Below are 15575 nucleotides of genomic sequence, written 5' to 3' on the forward strand. Positions count from 1 at the left end.
CTTCACTAATCTTCATTATTCATAAAACCAAAATAATACAAAAATCCTTGTTTTTTAACGTCTACAGCTTCAAATGCGGCTCTTACCCAGACCCACCCACATAGGTCTGTAACCACATATAAACCATGTTTCCCCACCAAACAGTTAGAACTGATGAAGCTGCTTGGATGAGCAGCGAAACGTCTTCTAGAAAACTCTACAAGTCCAGACGCCTTGCTTCAACCTTCTCTACGTATGATGACCTGGATGACTGAGAATCTTCATCAACACTCTGGTGTAATTGAATAATGAGCATGTTTTACAGCCGGGTGTGGACTTGAAAAGAGTTGAGGAGCAGGTTAAAGGACAGAAAGTCCATGACGTGTTGTGGCTCCACTATCATGTCCTGTAATGAAGGGTTTTTCTATGTCCTTTGGTGGATAAACAAACATTTTGCAGACTAAAGGGTGGAAATGAGCCTAGGCACGGGGCCAGGAGGGCTGCCGCCTCACTGAAGAGTAATACCAGGCCTTGAAGGATAATTGGTCTCTGTTCCCTCCTCTGTTGCTACCTGTTAGAGGACATTGCAGTTGGTGATTCAGGAACTAGCGATGACAGGAAAGCTCATGTCCTTAGGAATGAACAGCACATGTTGACTCCAGAAAGAATTTTGGACAAATGCTTTATTTGTACTTTGTGAAACGTAAATTTAAATCCAACTACTTGGTTAAGTTACGGTAAGATCGTGGTTTGGGTTAAAACTCCCAAGCAAAACTTTTAAATGCATTATATTCTTACAGCCACAGGTGGACGCCAGATATATGCACCATGCCATTGCAATATCAACATTTTTTTACATACATAACACAACATGTATCTCCACCCTGACAGGCACAACCCCTACCTTAGTTATTATGAATGATGTGACATATGAACATGAAACTGCAACCAGCTGACCTGTCAGATCAACTGTGAAATCATTTGATTACCACTTGGTGCCTGAGAGAAGGTATCCAATGCAACCTGCCCTATCTTAAAAGAGTTCTTTTTTTTAAACAGGGCATCATCTGTAACCAATAGATGTCCTCCTCTTACAAAATGAGAGCCTGCTCAACAGATGTCTCTTGCTTCCCTTTCTCTTATTCTCTATTTACATCTTAAATGGCACCTCTTAAGCCAGAATCAAAGGTTGGTTACCGATTCTCTAGGCAACATAAAAGAAATAAATGAGCGTATTGGTACATGGAAATCTCTGTATATTTACAGCATGCAGTTAAGGGGATATACTTCTAGTGATGCAGAACAGGAGATGAGAGTTGCAATATTTTCACAGGGATCAGAACACGTTACACGTCAGAGCGCTCCAAAAAATGTTAAGGAGAGTCACATTAAATTTGTAAATTGGCAAACTCACAGTTAAGTGCTTATCTACTCAATAGAATCAATCAATAAAATACACTATGGTCCATTTTATTCAGAGAAACAAGTGTAATCCAGAATAATGTTAAAAATCCATCAAATGGCCTCTGAACCTGAACTTTTCAACAAATGTAGAAGTCCTGTGCTGTATTACATACAATCACTTCACCACTGCTACGGCGAAGGGTTGCTGAGTCCCACAGTCCTTACCCTGCCATCATATGTTTGATGCTGTTTATAGTTTGTGTGGGAAAAGTGAGAATTTCGAGGAATTTAAAGAAACTACCCAGGAGACATAAAAGTTTTATAGATGTGATTTCTTTGTTCTTCCAATGAGGACCTCCACCTGTTTCTGATGATGTGAGCCAGAGCCTGTCCCGTTCAAGAGGCTGAACCCTCCTGATGTGTTTGACCAGTTCCAACTAGCAGGATTTGATGAACATGAATGGACCCTCAACAACAACATTTGGGGGTGGGGGTGATGAAGATGTGCAAGTAGAAGCAGAGAGGCTGCATATGCAAAGAGACCTGGAGCTGTGACCAGGCAGGCAGTCCTGCCAGCCCAGACTTAAGCAGTAAAACCTGTGGATCTATGAGGGCACATGCAACTGTTCGGAGATGAAAGACAGGCTTTGACTTTCAGAGGAGGCCTGAAGGTGGGGAGGGGGCTGTAGGGGGCACTTCTGAGGGTCTGCCATCAGAACAGCTGGGTCATTTTCTAATTGACCTAATTCTAGGATACGCTTCAGACTTGCATAATCAAATATATATCAATTCGATATTAAAAGGGGGGGTGAATGTGAGAAATATTTATTGTCAACAATCAACAGTAGCAGAACTAAACAGAGCCTGCTGCTCATTTTTAAACAAGATCCTTCATTTTCTCTGCCAGCATCTGCTGCTCACACGTCTTGGAAGATGTTTCACAGCCAGGGCATCTCTTCATGGTAGTGAGTGTGTTCCATCTGTTAGAGATTTAAGGGTTACATTTTTGAGGATGACGTGTGATAAAACAGGGAGGTATGGGTCAAAATGACTAGACTCAGTCAGTGACAGAGCCATTCCTCCTGGGCCGTACCACATGTTTTAATCTATACAGGCATCTGTTTGAAGTTCCCAATGAATACCATCAGTGCTGCTGGTGACTTCATACCATTTAACTGTCTTTAAGCACAATACGGAGCAATAAGTTACTCTACACTGATGAAATCTTCATGTCATCAGTGATGTTTCTACATCAGAAAATGAAGGCAAAACATGATCTAATAATTGATCTGATTGACAGCTAGAACTACTGGATCTACAAAAAGTCTAAAGCATCCTCACTCAATTATCATTGTGCTAACCTGTCATAGCTCTGAGCTATAGAAATGACCATAAAGGTGAGCAGCTCTGAAATCTTCCTTTAAACCTGAAGTGAAAGATGGCGTCAGCCAAATATTTGTCTTTTCCCCACTTTTCAGACAAGCATGTAAAGAGATGCGTAGTCTCACTTCATAAAGCTGTGGTAGAATAGGAAATGGTCAAGACCAATAAAAGTAACCACATCAAATAAACCATAGAGGATCAAAAGAACCAGCGCTTGCACAATTTTCCCTCAATAAATTAAAAAAAGAAAAAAAGAGGGGCAGTCTGAAGCCTTGATCGCTGCCTGGAGTCCTGCCCCCGCTTCTGCGATTGGCTGGACGGACACACAAGGGGGGAAAGTTTGAATAAAATACACGAGTATGGCACTACAACTTGTTCTGTCTGCTTCTCGGCGCATTTTCAACAACATTTAAGTATGTTCAGAAATGTAACAGCGTGATTAGAATTGATCCCAGACTTCTTTTGAGTGCAGTAAACTACATTTGGAGGATTTTGGAGGACAGCAAGTGAAATTTGTGCGTAATTGCCACTAGTTTCTCAGCGCCGTCAGGTCTGTTTTTGTTCGTATCCCAAGGCAATACAGTTTATTTGGAGGAAGGACGTGTAACATCTAAGATGACTAAGATGGCAGCTTTCAAACTGCTTTCATCAGTTCTGATGCTGCTGCTGCTGCAGTCGGGGGTTTTTTGCGCACGGAGGTTCCGGGGTGGCCGCAATCCACAACCAAGACGCGCACCTCCTCCTCCTCCTCCTCCTCCTCCCACGTACCGGGCTGGTGATCGGGGTGAGGCCGCGGAGAGTTTCCCCCTGGATTTCACCGCGGTGGAGGAAAACATGGATAATTTCATGACACAGGTGAAGAACCTGGCGCAGTCTCTGTATCCATGCTCGGCGCAGAAACTCGACCATGACATGAAGCTGAACTTTTTGGAAAATACATCGGTTACCTGCAACGATGGAAGCAGCGCTGGGTATGTACTATCTGATAATAATCATTTCAAAAATGGCCAGTCTAGGGTCAGCTGTTCGGTGTGGGCCATGTACAGTAGGAGTCATTTTCTGCTTATTCTCTTTGAATAAACCCATAATCCGAGCGCATCACCATCGTTAGGGAGAATTAAAATGTTCCGAATATTATTTCTACTAAACATTTAAAGTGGCATATTAAAAAGAAATCATTAAAAACAGTCTAAGCCCTAAACGGTGCCATGTTCTAATACAGATAAGGCTCAGCTTCGCAGCTGCTTTGCGTCAGCGAAGCGTGAAATTTGCGGATAGCCGCATGGTCTCCGCTTCATTTCCTTTGGCTTAAATTAGAATGCAGGATTTGCTTTGCAGAAAGTTTAGATTGAAGTTTCAGATACCCGCCCATCACCCTCTCTGTCCGTCTGACTCTAACATTTTAACAGCAGCCTATACAGTTACGTGGCTAAGATTGGTTCTTGTTTTATATTTGCTTGTTGCTTAATATATAATAAAACATATATATATATATATATATATATATATATATAAAACATTGAATATAAACAAACGATAAAATGATGATTAATAACTGGATCTCTGCAAATGTTGGATAATTTGTTGAGAAATCAGTGTGCAACCTAATTCTGTTTTTGGTTGATCACTAAAAGACCACTGTCATCACACAGGTATATAGTCTGTGAGAGAACCTTTATTTAGGTTATATGAGTCTAGAGAACATGGCTGTAAAAAGGGTCTGGGAGGCATAATGCATGAAATGTGTGTCTAAAACAGCAAAACATGCCTCTCTTAGGAATTCACAGTAAAAGGTGTTAACATTAGTAAGCATGCTGTTAATTATTTGCAGTGATGTCAGTATAAATTGTACTGTTACAGTTGCCCATCAACTTTTAGATGACTGTCACAGTTTGATGAAGGTAGGATTTGATATGAGCGACTAATCCCTGTTAAAGCTCAGAGAGAGCAGTGTGTGAGCTGTAAAGCTTTTGGCTTTTTAAGAGACAGGCACAGAAAGCGGTTACTGGCAGATGGCCTATTCATCCACTGTGCCTGTTATCAGTTAGATTACTAATCCATCTGACAATGCCAGTGTTACACATGCATGCTTAAAGACATGGAAAGCTTTAACGCTGCCATTCCTCTCTTGCATGTGATAAACTGAGTGGGGCTGACACAGATTCCTTTCCATCTCACTACGAATCACTTTGTGCACTATACACAAACTATAAGAGTATAAAACACTGAAATGTAATCCAGTATCTGAGCATTAGACAAGTCTGTTTTCCTTAAATGTATGTGGCAGGCTTTAGAGTTTAGACATCAAATACAAACAGAAGCATCTGCTCCATTTGCTGCTTTACATGTAAATCCTGTTGAATGAAGGATAACGATGCATGTACCATGAAGCGTTGCCCTCTTCTGGACTAACACAATAGAGCACACATCCATGCATGCATTAATATGTGACCAATAGATGCCTAGAAATATGGAAATGCCAAACACATATAAACATATATATCTCAAGTGTTGCATATTGCTTTAGGTGCCTCGTTTCTTCATATTGGTAAAAGCTCAAAGCACTAAAGCTGTGTAATGTTGAAGATAGAACTTTATAGATATATAAATACTATATCTATATAAATAAAAACCCAGATTTGAGGTACTTGGTTTAGGATTAGGTCGGGTGGCATTGATCATGGTTTCTGGATGTGGTAAGGACCAAAGAATGATGGTCAGGGTATATAAGGTATTCTTCTGTGTCTACAGTGGGGAGATGTTTCATCTATATTTAACATATTATATGACATTTCTTGTTGTTTAGTTTATGATGTCTACAAAGGTCTTATTTGATGTTTGCTTCTTGTAGATACTACCTTAAGGAGTCTCGAGGCAGCAGACGATGGCTGATATTCTTAGAGGGTCAGTATTTAGAATAAACACTTTTTTATGTATATTATTTATAATATCTGTGATACAGTATGTTTTTTTGTGTGTCTGTGTGCAGGTGGTTGGTATTGCTTCACCAAGGAAAACTGCGATAGTCGATACGAGACCATGAGGAGATTGATGAGCTCCTCCAAGTGGCCCCAAACTAAAACAGGTCTGCATCAGCTCGTTTGTGTAGATGACTGTGTTTCCATTCCCGTTAGCTTCCTGTGGCCTCACCACAGGGTGAAAAAAATAGATCCCTTATTATTATGTCAGACACAGTGTTGAAGCAACGTGGGGTTACCTGGCGCCCACTGCCACAGGAACAGTCTTCATCATTGCTCTGTAATAACTGTAATCCTTTTGTTATGACAGAGAGTAAGATGAGGTGTCTAGGAGAGCCAGAATGGCTAATGATATATGTTGATGTGTCTCTACAGGCACAGGGATCCTGTCTCCACTGCCGGAGGAAAACCCTCACTGGTGGAATGCCAACATGGTGTAAGCAGACTTCTGTGTGTGTGTGTGCGCACGCGCACGCATGGTGCGTGTGTGATCATTGATGCTTTTTTGTTTACAGCTATGAAGATTAATTTGAGGTTGGTTGTGCAGGTTCGTACCTTACTGCTCCAGCGACGTGTGGAGTGGAGCTACAGTCAAAACAGAGCAACGTAAGGCATGACCTCACAATTATAGTGCTGTAGTTGTAATTACATTTCACAGCCTCGCTCTTTCTCTCCCTATATGTGAAGGTGGTTATGCCTTCATGGGCTCACTGATTATTCAGGAGGTTGTGAAGGACTTGCTGAACAAAGGGTTAGACAATGCCAAGGTGCTTCTTTTAGCAGGAAGCAGGTACGCTCATGAACACAAACGCTTTTATCTCTCATTTATGTTGATGTGTGCGTACTGATAAGCATGTGTCATGTTGCGGTGTACAGTGCCGGCGGTACTGGAGTTCTCCTGAACGTGGATCGTGTAGCGGAGCTACTGGAGAGACTTGGACACACTGGAATACAAGTGAGAGGCCTCTCTGATTCTGGTTGGTTCCTGGACAACAAGCAGTACGACTGCACCGAGTGTGTGGACGCTGTCAGCTGTGCCCCCACTGAGACCATCAAAAGAGGCATCAAGTATGGGAAAAACAATAAATCAGTAGCATATTTGAATGCAGTGTTGAGATTATGAGGATGCTAATGTAAGCATCACCTCCTGTTTGTCAGGTACTGGGGAGGAGTGGTGCCTGAGAAGTGCAAACAAACCCATGAAGGAGAGGAGTGGAACTGCTTCTTTGGATACAGAGTCTTCCCATCCATAAAGAGTGAGTTTGTGTTCTGTGTGGTACATATATCACTAAGAGGGAGAGGAAGAAGCTGGACAGAGTCATCAGGAAGTCCAGCTCTGTCCTGGGCCGCTCTCTGGACTCAGTGCAGGAGGTGGGTGACAGGAGGGTCCTGACAAAACTGACATCCATGCTGGACAATGAGTCCCACCCCCTGCAAGACACCCTGTCAGCCCTGCAGAGCAGCTTCAGTGGCAGACTGCTCCACCCTCGGTGTGTGAAGGAGAGATTCAGAAGGTCTTTCCTTCCTGCTGCTGTCAGACTGTATAATAAACACTTCTGATAGGTGCAATACTCACACACCACAGTGTACAATAAATTATTTATTTAGTTTTTGATGCACTATGTACAGTTTTCTTATAAACCACTTCTACCTCCACTCATCTGTGCAATAACTGTTCATATGTAAACTGTCTATTCTATAATGTATATATCTTTTTATTGGTAGTCTATTTTATAATGTATATATCTTTTTCTTAACTTATCCCTTGCTGTCTGTATGCCGTTGCAAAAATGCAATTTCCCCATTGTGGGACTAATAAAGGTTTCTTAATCTTAATCTTAATACATTGACAAACAGGTAAGCAGACAGTGTTAATGTGCTCTGCTTCATTCTCCTTGTGTAGGCCCTGTGTTTGTGGTCCAGTGGTTATTTGACGAGGCTCAGTTAACAGTGGACAACATCCAGCTGACAGGCCAGCCTGTGCAGGAAGGCCAGTGGCGCTACATCCAAAACCTGGGCATTGAGCTGAGGAACACGCTCAAAGACGTTCCGTAAGCTAAAGTCTGCATTTTAGCAGAAATGCTGTAGGGGGATTATCGAACTTATTGTGCTGACTGTGTTCTTTGTTCCAGGGCTATGTTTGCTCCAGCATGTCTGTCACATGAAGTTATAACCAGAAAGTGAGCATGGTTTCATCTTTTAGTGCACGAGTGCTCTTCATGTAAGGAGAGTGTCTACATATGAGCTGACAGCACCCTCTTGTGTTGTGTTGCAGCTACTGGATTGATGTTCAGGTCAAAGGTACCTCCCTGCCTCGGGCACTTCACTGCTGGGATAGGAGTCTTCATGAAAACAGGAATAACAAAGCTCCACCCAAAGGCTGCCCTGTGCACCTGATTGACAGCTGCCCGTGGCCACACTGCAACCCCACCTGCCCCACCATCCGAGACCAGTTCACAGGACAAGAGATGACCGTCATTCAGTTCCTCATGCACATGGGCTTTGATGTGCAGAAAATGGCCCAGCAGCAGGGCATGGACCCCAACAAGTTACTGGGCATGCTCAGTAGCGGCAGCTAGGAACACACATACATGCAGTGTCTCCAAGCTAAACCAAGCAGAGCCGGCTAGTCTCTCTCTGGCCAGGCTAGTACCTCCAGCTACCCATCCTAATCTGCAACCTGCTCTACCTGCAGTATAATCCCATCCCCTTCCTGTTTAGTGCAGACCTCAGTCAACACAGGGCAACAAGACACGGCACACATCTCTTTATCTGTGGAAACAATTTTTTTCCTTTGTAAAAGAAATGAATACCATGAATGTAATCCAGTTTTAAGGATGATTTTTACCCTTTGTGCTATTCATTGTTTAAAAAGAAAAAACAAGGATGCTGTTGGCTAATCATACATCTTCTCCAAACTGTTTACAACCTGCAACACAACTATTAACTGACACCAAGGCAGAAACAGGGGTGTGTGACAAGGGGAGAGAAGCACTGGATCAGGAAGGAAACTTTTTACCTCAAGAACAATAGCACACAGTAGAAGTCTGTCTATTGTGCTGACACTGACACTCATACAACCTTTGTATTATGCCAGTCGGATTAACACTTTCTTTAAATCAAACATATCCTGACTAATATAGTCAAACAAGTAACAGGCAGGCTTTACTGTGGTTCCTGTCCTTTGATAATATCCCTTTAATGGTAACCCATTACTGACAGTGTTAAAATCATGTCTTGAAGAATTATGGTGCCCAGTTAAGTTTGATTGTGGTGCTAAAAGTCTAAAGTCTACCAATAACTACACACAGAATCCACCACAGTGCCCTTACATCTAGTCTATACCTCACTCTCACTGGCTACAGCACCACGAGAGGATTGTTCAGATGTCCATGCTAGATCACCTCGGTCCTCACACCAATGCAATGAACATTCAAAGGGAGAACTATTGTGAATTGTATATTTTTGTATCGGTTCTTTCCAGGGTTCACTAGTGTAACTCCCTTGTTATTATTTTATAATAGAAATCACTTGTTTTTAAATGTAATGGCATTGTTTTATATAATAATGTTGTTTTAAAGGACTTCTGTTTCATATCTCTTACCATAAAGTAAGTATTTCTAATTTTATTCTGTAACATATTTTGTAACAACAATATAAAAAGAACTCAAGCTACAATGGTAATTTACATATTTATTTTCTTATGTAAATCATATTTATAAGTGCTATTTTCACAGAGAAGTGATTCTTTGTAAATTGTAAATACATTGCTGTTTTTCTCTTTGTGATGTGATTGCATGTCTTTGTATCAGACCCCCCTCCCAAAGTTACATATATTACAAGGTGAACATTTTACGCAGTCTTGTTCTTATTTAAATAATGATGAATGTTAAACATATCATTAGAATATGCATTAACACAGATATTTGTATTTTGACATATGAGATTATTGTTATGAAAAATACATCATAAAACAGTTTCATAACACATTTTCTAGATAACACCTAATATCAGTGCACTTAGTATTAATTGCTATGGCCCACTGGTGGTTTCAGTGATGGAAAGAAGCAACCTGATTGGTTGGAATTATTCCATGCTAGACTGTGTTTCTGTGTGACCAAGTTTCATTTACGTATCCAGCCAACTTGTAAACTGTGAGTTTCAACAGTTGCGGAAACATAAAACAAGTTTTACAGCAGACTTGGTACAATATGCAATGTTTACTTTTTCATGATATAGTATTGGTAGCAATATGCAGGGCTGAAAAACTTGTGTTTTTTAGGCAGTTTTAGATGCTGTCACCTTGGAGTCTGTAAATCAAATCACAGGTTAAAGTATTTTAAGCAACTCACAACCCATTTGTACACATGCAGAGGTCAAAGCGACCATCTTGTGTGGAATCATCCCTCTCAACCTGTATGTAATTTCTGTCTTTAATGCAAGTTTAGCTTCCATCCCTGTCATTACTGTGTGGGCAGCTGCCAGTTTCTTCCTTTGGGCTCTGACTCAGCCTCTTAGAAATACGACTCCCATGCTGGCCTGCCACATGTAGCCTCCCACCCGTCTGTGGAATATAGACCCCCTATTTATAGAGTTGGCAGGGCCTGTAACTGGGATCTGCACAAACTTTCATTTAAACAGCCGCTTCCAGCAGTCCACCGAGTGCACGCTGACACCGGGGGAACAGTGTGTGTTTTCCATGAGAAAAGAGACAGTATAGGACACCAAAATCAAGAAGAGAGGGGCACGGACGCAGCACGACGAAGAGCCGGTGACAGGACCAACAGTTGGAAGGACTTTGAAGGCCTGCAGGAGTGAAATTACAAGCAGACTGACAAGACAACAAAGCTGGACCACCTTTCTGGCACTGAGGTCTATTGATCACTGGATGTGACATCTATTGGAAGCTCATTGGTGAAGACATGACTTTATTTTAACATTTTGATACACTGGATAAACACTTCCATAAAAAATCCACATTTCAACGGACATACATACTTTTTGAGTAAGATCAGGACGTGTTGTATATTTAATCTATATAACTTCTATAAACTGGCTAATATTTGTGCTATTTAATTGGAATACGTCTCTATCTGCAGAGTTTACAGACTTCCACACCCAAGGAGAAATCAATTTAAACTTGTATTATTGTAAGCTACTGAGCACATTTACAAGCATGCCTAAATGCAACCTTATGTTTAGCACACTGCTGTAATCATAAGGCTAGCGCTGGGAAAAATACAGACATTTGTAATTAGGGACCATCTATAAAAAGAAACCAAGGAAAAGGGTGAGGTCTGTGTAATAGAAAGGAAGCCACAAGGACACCAACCCAGAGAGCAGGCACTGAGACTCTCTGACACCGCTGACCATGGATCCTCATGGAGGACACTACCTCAACAAAGAGGCTGTGCTCTCACCTTTAGGTCTCGCCCGTATGTGCCAGCTACTGCTCGGCTGCACAATAATGGCCCTTGTGTCCCACAGCGCAGGGTACAGTGCCAGCTACGGAACCTTTTGCATGTTTGTGTGGTGTTTTTGTTTTGCAGTCACGCTTCTCGTGTTTACCTTGGACATTACACGTCTCCACACTTGTATGCCAATTTCCTGGGATAACTTCACTGTGGCCTTTGCCATGCTGGCAACTCTAATGTACATCACCGCCTCTGTGGTCTATCCTGTTTACTTCATTGAAACAGAGTGCCACGAAGAGAGCTGTGAAGTCCGAATCTACCGGATTGCTGTTACTGTTTGCTCCAGCGTCTGCTGCTTCCCGTATGGAGCTGAGGTGTTTCTGACACGGGCCAAACCAGGAGCCGTGGTGGGCTACATGGCCACTGTGTCAGGTCTGCTTAAGGTAGTCCAGAGTTTTGTGGCCTGCATCATGTTTGGGGCACTGGCTTACGACAGTGAGTACAACCAGTACATTGCTACCCAGTACTGCGTGGTGGTGTATAGCCTGTGCTTCTCCGTCACAGTGGTAGTGGTCATTCTGACAGTCTCCGGCAGGACCTCTGCCCTCCGCTTCCCTTTCGATCGGTTTGTGATTGTGTATACATTTTTCGCTGTGATTCTCTACCTCAGCACTGCACTCATTTGGCCCATCTTCAGCTTTGATAGGAAGTATGGCACCACCACTCGTCCTGAAGACTGCCCGCGTGGGGAATGTCCCTGGGACAGTAAGCTGGTGGTGGCGGTCTTCACCAATGTTAACCTGGTTTTGTATTTTGTTGATCTTGTGTACTCCCAGAGGATTCGCTTTGTGTCGAGCTCTGCTGTATGAAAAACGCTCCTCAATGTGTCACAAAAGCCGCTCCATGTAATTATTGTGTCTATATGTTCAACTGCCTCTGAACTCAGAGTAGCAGAGCAGTGCTATGAAAGACCTGTCCACTCTTCCACAGCCGCACCCTCCTCACAGATGTGCATGAGCACCAGAGCACTGCATTGATGCAGCTTTTCTTGTGACTACTGTCAACACTGTTAGCTGGTGTACTGTACTGTACTGAAAATTCAAAGGGAGAGAGGGCGGGTTTGGATAGCCAGGTAGGAAGCCATTGTTACAGGGTTACTGCAGATGACACATCTTTTTCAGTTCGACTAGATATTGATGTTTCTAGGTTTTTTAATGCATTGCATTCACTAGTATGATGTTTAAGGTAACAAATAGCTACAGAAGAAATGTGGAAGCTGCATCAAATTGATTATCTTGTTGTTCCTTCTTTTACTATGTACTTCCTGTATTCTAATAATGTAGTGTTCCATGATCAGTTCAAAGTATCTGTGTAATTAGTTGTTTCTCATTTCCGTATCTTTTGCTGTTTACCGGTCAGCCCGACCTTTTCAGTGTGATGTACTCTTACCACACAGGATACATTAAAAGGTCAAAATAGATTCATATAATCATTATGATTGTAATTAAGTATGTAATGTGTGACTTGTCCATGCAATCTTGCTGCTTACTATTCCAAATAATAACCTAAATAATAAATTCAATATTCTTGTAACACACGCTCAGTGCGGCATACTGTAGCTTCAGTTTACTTTGATCCCATTCACTTTTATTTATACAGCAACGATAACACATTAAATCAGGTGAGTTTTGAGATTTTACAGTGGAATGAAGAGAAACTCAACACGTCTTTTGATTATTAACTGATACCCATCTACTGACTACAGAAAGTCATGCAAATCCTCACATAGCTTCTCTTTTCTTAGACCACTCGCTAACATGTTATCCATTGTTTACTTTCACTTTCCAGAACCAGAAACCACCTGGCACAGCTGCAGTCAGCCTAAAGTTGTGGTGGTTGTTAATCACGTTTGTGTCACCTGTGCGTACATGTTGTTGATATGTAGGTTCAGACTTTTACATGATGTCTGAACATTTGCCCACTGATTTCCACCCAAAGAATCACAGCCAGTTCTCCAGACACAGGTCTCCCAGGCAGCCACGGGGGGTAGACAGCTGTGATCAATCTGTGAGTGCTGTGTCTTTGTTGAATACATCAGCATGTAATTCCTCAATACTTTTGTCTCCAGGAGAACTATATAATAATAATAAACAGCTCTTTTCACAGAAATTGGGTGTGAATTTCACCACCACCAACAAGGAGACAGTAAGCAGAGGTGACGCTGTCATCCGGGCTGTGAAGCCCCACATTAGTCCTTTTGTGCTTGATGAGACCGGGCCAGATATGGAGGACCGTCACCTCACTGGGTCCTGTGCAGCAGGTGTCACTATTAGCTGCAGAGAGAAGGTACAAAGCTCTAGTGCATGCAATCAGTTATATATTAAGCCTTGTTAGAATATCTTAAATAACACAATGAGTGGGCTATATCTATTTACAGTATTTAACCATGGTGATGAGGCAGATTTGTCTGAGGTGGTAGAACTGTCCAATACATGGAAGGTGATCCTCGACCCATTTACATGCACATACAGGTTGTTAGCATTCTAAAACCACTAAGCTGATGTGTGAGACCAGCATTGGTTTGTTCACCTTTAGTTTAATAAAACCCAAACATAAACACACTGAGTTTTCCAATTACCCTCACCATGATAACACTAGAGTTCAAACCAGTTGGCTTTTAGACTGGGCTGATAGGACTAAAGGTTTACGTTTATTATATATGTGACTGAACCAATGATTTGCAGTTTCACATCCAACTCCACAAGTGCAATGCCTGTGGCTTCCTGTAGCCTATTGTAAAAAAGATATATTTTTAAAATATAATATTTCAAAAGGTTGAAGTGAGGCGTCTGGACTCATCTGTAGAGTTTCCTTCAAGACGTTTTTTATGGAACACAGTTAAGAAGGGGTGAGATTGGCTAAATGACCGCCAATCATGCCACCTGATGCTACATCCACCAAAAGACAAATGTTGAGGGCAGTCACATTGCATTATTATTATTATTTAAGCTGAATTCAAATAAAAAATCTGGAACTAAATCAAATCACTAACTAAACCTATACACCTACATCCCATAAAGCATGTTAACAATCCATAAATCAAACTTGTAGCTTTAGTTACTGTTTAATTCTATAGAATCCCTCTTTGTTGAATGCATATAGACAAGGCTCTATAAAAGGAAGGTAATACGCTGCATGACCAACACTCCTGTGGTGGTGCGTTCAGGGCCAACTGTCTACGCCACAGGCACTCATGGAGAGGTGGAAGATGGAAAGGTTTTGGAACAGCTGATGGCCAGTGTTGGCTACTGCACTGAAGTGGAAGAGCACCTAATTAAATGCTGTCACTGGTCTGAGTGGCAGTGGTCCTGCTTATGTGAGTCAGTTACAGAATGTCTAGGGTGTTCTGCAGCAGCGTTGCCTTACCTTTTGCAGTACTGAAAAATGTGTCCTTTAAATTGTTGCCCTCTTTCTGTCATTGCAATTTGTATGATTGTGGCCTTGCAGGCATTCACAGCTGTAGATGCGCTCGCTGATGGCCCATGGCGTGAACATGGGCTTACCCAGGAGACCGGCTGTATGCCTCGGAGCCCAAGCCCCGCTTGTATATTTTAAACAAGTATAGTCATATATATGTTGCCTAGTTTATTTTTTTACTGTGGGTCTGTGGTACTTCCATACTTTAGAAATGTTTGCTTTGACTCAGTCTGGATATTTAAAACGTACAGATGCAGGGTATGTTGTAGATAATCTGAATGTGACCTTGTGCACAGGGAGCTGCTGGAATGTTGTTAGACTCAGAGCGACGCCCTGGACAGCTCAAGGGCAACGTTTGCTCACCAGGTGGCGCCACCATCCACTCCCTACATGAGGTTTCTGCAGCCTCCTCATCACTGTCGATTGATATAGAAAGAATCTTTCTCATAGGATGGATTTGGAACACTACTAATCAATATTATAAAAGTAATACTGATAAATAGTTTTTTTTAGTTTACATATGAACATGCACATGAAGCTGCCTTTATGCCCATATATTATGTTATAATAGTATGTATTTTTTGCACATTTTTTATAAATGATCCTATACTTATTTTATAAAGGAACTGCAAATTTTGGCTGACCAAGAGCAAACCTCCCTTCTGCCATTAAGAAGACAACTCCGGACAAAGTGCTACAGCAGCAGGGGTCACTGCAGAAGCTGTTTGGGTCCGATCTAGAGGGATCAGCATCTTCAACAGCAGTAACCCCGGAAACAAGAAGAACCGATCATTTCTGAGGCAGAGGAAGTGTGATTTGTGACATCACTGATGGTGTAGTACGCTGTCAATAAACCACTGCAGACAAGCTAATATAGTAAAACTGAACATGAAGAGAATACATGTGGGTGGAAGAAATCCAAAGTATTGCATGACCCATA

General features: G+C 41.9%; 3 protein-coding genes across 3 annotated transcripts; all 3 read left to right on the top strand.

Moving 5' to 3' along the window:
• Positions 1-3144: 3144 nt before the first annotated feature.
• On the top strand, positions 3145-8495 carry notum1a (notum, palmitoleoyl-protein carboxylesterase a). The gene is made up of 11 exons (XM_028411172.1): positions 3145-3737; positions 5618-5670; positions 5756-5851; positions 6120-6180; positions 6292-6350; positions 6432-6534; positions 6621-6812; positions 6903-7000; positions 7648-7795; positions 7877-7924; positions 8020-8495. The coding sequence occupies exons 1-11, from the start codon at positions 3382-3384 to the stop codon at positions 8321-8323; spliced, it is 1518 nt and encodes a 505-aa protein (XP_028266973.1). The 5' UTR covers positions 3145-3381; the 3' UTR covers positions 8324-8495.
• Positions 8496-10353: 1858 nt separating this feature from the next.
• myadml2 (myeloid associated differentiation marker like 2) lies at positions 10354-12171 on the top strand. The gene has a single exon (XM_028411176.1). It carries the CDS (start codon positions 11116-11118, stop codon positions 12025-12027), a length of 912 nt encoding a protein of 303 aa, XP_028266977.1. The 5' UTR covers positions 10354-11115; the 3' UTR covers positions 12028-12171.
• Positions 12172-12394: 223 nt separating this feature from the next.
• LOC114439877 (pyrroline-5-carboxylate reductase 1, mitochondrial) lies at positions 12395-15434 on the top strand. The gene is given in 10 exon segments (XM_075353413.1): positions 12395-12403; positions 13325-13504; positions 14321-14494; positions 14496-14534; positions 14666-14698; positions 14700-14762; positions 14932-15039; positions 15086-15139; positions 15256-15292; positions 15295-15434. Coding segments are annotated over 10 exon segments (837 nt in total).
• Positions 15435-15575: the final 141 nt, after the last annotated feature.

This window comes from Parambassis ranga, chromosome 8 (assembly GCF_900634625.1).
Source record: "Parambassis ranga chromosome 8, fParRan2.1, whole genome shotgun sequence".
Classification (NCBI taxonomy): domain Eukaryota; kingdom Metazoa; phylum Chordata; class Actinopteri; family Ambassidae; genus Parambassis; species Parambassis ranga.